The sequence below is a fragment of the Chrysochloris asiatica genome, unplaced genomic scaffold, assembly GCF_000296735.1.
Source record: "Chrysochloris asiatica unplaced genomic scaffold, ChrAsi1.0 scaffold00004, whole genome shotgun sequence".
Taxonomy (NCBI): Eukaryota; Metazoa; Chordata; class Mammalia; order Afrosoricida; family Chrysochloridae; genus Chrysochloris; species Chrysochloris asiatica.
The window spans coordinates 15,491,897-15,494,591 of NW_006408522.1; the positions used below are offsets into that span (position 1 = coordinate 15,491,897).

The 2,695-nt window shown below is 38.0% G+C and overlaps 1 protein-coding gene across 1 annotated transcript in view; it reads left to right on the forward strand.

Moving 5' to 3' along the window:
* ZNF280D (zinc finger protein 280D) overlaps positions 1–2,695 on the forward strand; it is a 123,932-nt gene that overhangs the window by 82,800 nt on the left and 38,437 nt on the right. The window contains 1 exon segment of the mRNA XM_006831616.1: positions 1,474–1,536. Within this exon segment, the coding sequence (XP_006831679.1) occupies positions 1,474–1,536 (63 nt within the window).

Here is a 2,695-nt window from a genome sequence, read left to right on the forward strand (position 1 = left end):
CAAGTCCCCAGCCACTCCACCTCTTCACGTCATCTTCTCTGCCTCGATCTCAGGCCTCACCACTTCTCTGGGTAGGATGCTGCTCTCTGCTCTTCTCCATTGATGGTCCCAGGGTTCTCCGCTCCTAGACTAGAAAGTTAATCATTCCCCTCCTTGCTACAAAATGTACACCTTTAGATTTCCAGCCCTCACAATCAGTCATGATAACAATTATTCACTATTGTATCACAAGAGACCCATCTGTATTTCATTTCATCAGTCCTTCCTGGACAGGCTGGATACTATTCACTGGAGACTCAACCTTCCTCCACGTCCTTTGTATCTAGGTTCCCTCTTGAAAGCTTGTAGGCCAATCATTTCTTACCTTTGTATCCCTCCCCCCATTTTGGGTAGCCAAGGTCCAAGTTGCCCATCCCTGTCTACCCTTTGTGTGGAGAGGGTGGGAATAGTTCTTGCAGCAGGGATTTGTTTCCTCTTTTGAGCTACTGCATTTATAGGTGTAGGTCATGTTTATCGAATTGTATCAGATGACACTTTTTTCCTCTTTTTTCTTCTTCGGGTTGAGCTCTGTTCATCCAGTCATTGAAGCCAGGTCAACTGGGTATCATCTGCAAGTGTGGGTGTTCTTGAGTCTGTCCACCCTCTTTTTATCCGCTGGCCACCCTGCTCTCCATTCTAGTCCTCTGTGACTGTGTCATTGACTCTGTGCCCATGAGTCCCCAGGTCTTGCCTCGCTGCTGGCCGACCAGGTATCCACCTGGGTTCACAGTAGTCTGCTAGTCTGCTGAACGATGTAGGGCTTAGCTCACCGCTTCATTGATGTTCTTCGGTCACTTCCCCTTGTGGGTGACGTGCGTGGTCGTTGAACAAAGCGTATATTTCCCTGGCGTCTTAGTCTTGGAAGAGGATTTGCACTGACAGGACCCGATCACTTGCCTTGATGCCTCCTGGGCAAGCAACCTGCATGTTCTTGTGGTAATAGTCGGACTGCCCTTATTGTTTTGTATTTTTCCTGTACTGCTTTACTTTTTAAAAACCTCTTCTAGTAATTGCAAATAATTCTCTAAATCTAATTTTACAGATGGTAAACAGCTCAAGTAGTGTTTAGCTCAAGATTATTTATATTCTACTCCCTTCCCCACACAAGCACTTTAAGATTGGAAAGTGACACATCATAATAATTACTCTTGGTAACTGTATTATAGCAAAAAATTTTACTAGCAAAACAAATAGTTTTCTACTCTAATAGTTAAAGAGTTTTATTTTTTTTTTACATTTTAACTCTTAAGTGTATTAATATTACCATGAGGTTATTGATCATGAATACGCCTAGAGAAATAAACAAAATTTTGTTATTCAAATCCTAATCTTTATTTAAAACTGAAAAACATCTGCATAGACTTGAAATATGGTCATAAAACAAATGAGATGTACCATATAATAAAATTAATAGAATTTTTTTTGTCTCTACAGCTTTCATAGTAACCGTCCAAGTAAAAGATTTTGTATTTTTAAGAAGCATTCAGAAAATCTCAGGTAACTAATTTATCTTCTTTTACTCTTTCTACTGAATAATCATTACACCTTTTTAAAAAAGTATAGTAGCTTTATTGTAACTATTTAACAGGTAATTGTCCGTTTAAAGTACAATTTAGTAACTTTTCCTATATTTACAGAGCTGTGCTACTGTCACCAAAATCAGCATTTTCAATCCAGAAATAAACTCAGTGCATGTCAGCAGTTATTACCCATTTCTCTCCAAACACCACCTCAGAGCAACTATTTTCTGTCTCTGTAGATTTCTCTATTCTGGATATTTTATATTATTGGAATTATATAATGTGTGACTTTCTTTTATGATTGCTTCTTTTTTCTTAGCATAATGTTCTCAGGGTTCATCCATGTGGTGGCATGTATCATGTTTTCATTGCTCAGTAATATTCTTTTTTATGGATGTACTTTATTTTATCCATTCATCAGTTTATGAACATTTAGATTGTTTTTGTGATGAACATTATAAATAATGCTGCTGCGAACATTGTGTACAGGTTTTTGTGTGGATATATGTTTACATTTGTCTTGTGTGTATACCTACATTGCAGTTATGGAGTTATATGATAACTCTGTGTTTTAAATTCCTACTGGTAGTGTAGTCGTCAGGCTGCTAACCTCAGGATCAGCAGTTCGAAACTACCAGATGTTCTACGGGAGAAAGATGAGGCTTTCTGCTCCCATAAAGATTTACAGCCTCAGAAACCCTGTACAGGGTCATTATGAGTCGGAACTGATTCTGTGGCACATAACCACCACCACCAGCAGCATATATGAGGACTGCAGTTTTTCTACATCTTTATAAGTACTTGTTGTTATTTCTTTTTTTTATTATACCCAATTTGGTAAATATAAAGTGTTATCTCAAGATTGTTACAACTGTTTCTGCTTGGTGTTGTACTCCTTAATTTGAAATTTTAAATGACTACTGGACACGAGAGCCAAAATAAGACCTTGAATATATCCCACCTGAATTTAGAGATCATCTGAAGAACAGATTTGATACATTGAGAAGACAAGAAAGAAGGAAAAAGTCAAAATGTATGTAAGAAGAGACACTGAAACTTGCTCTCCAGCATAGAGATGCTAAAGCAAATGGAAGAAATGAGGAGGTCCAAGAGCTGAACAGAAAATTTCAAAGATC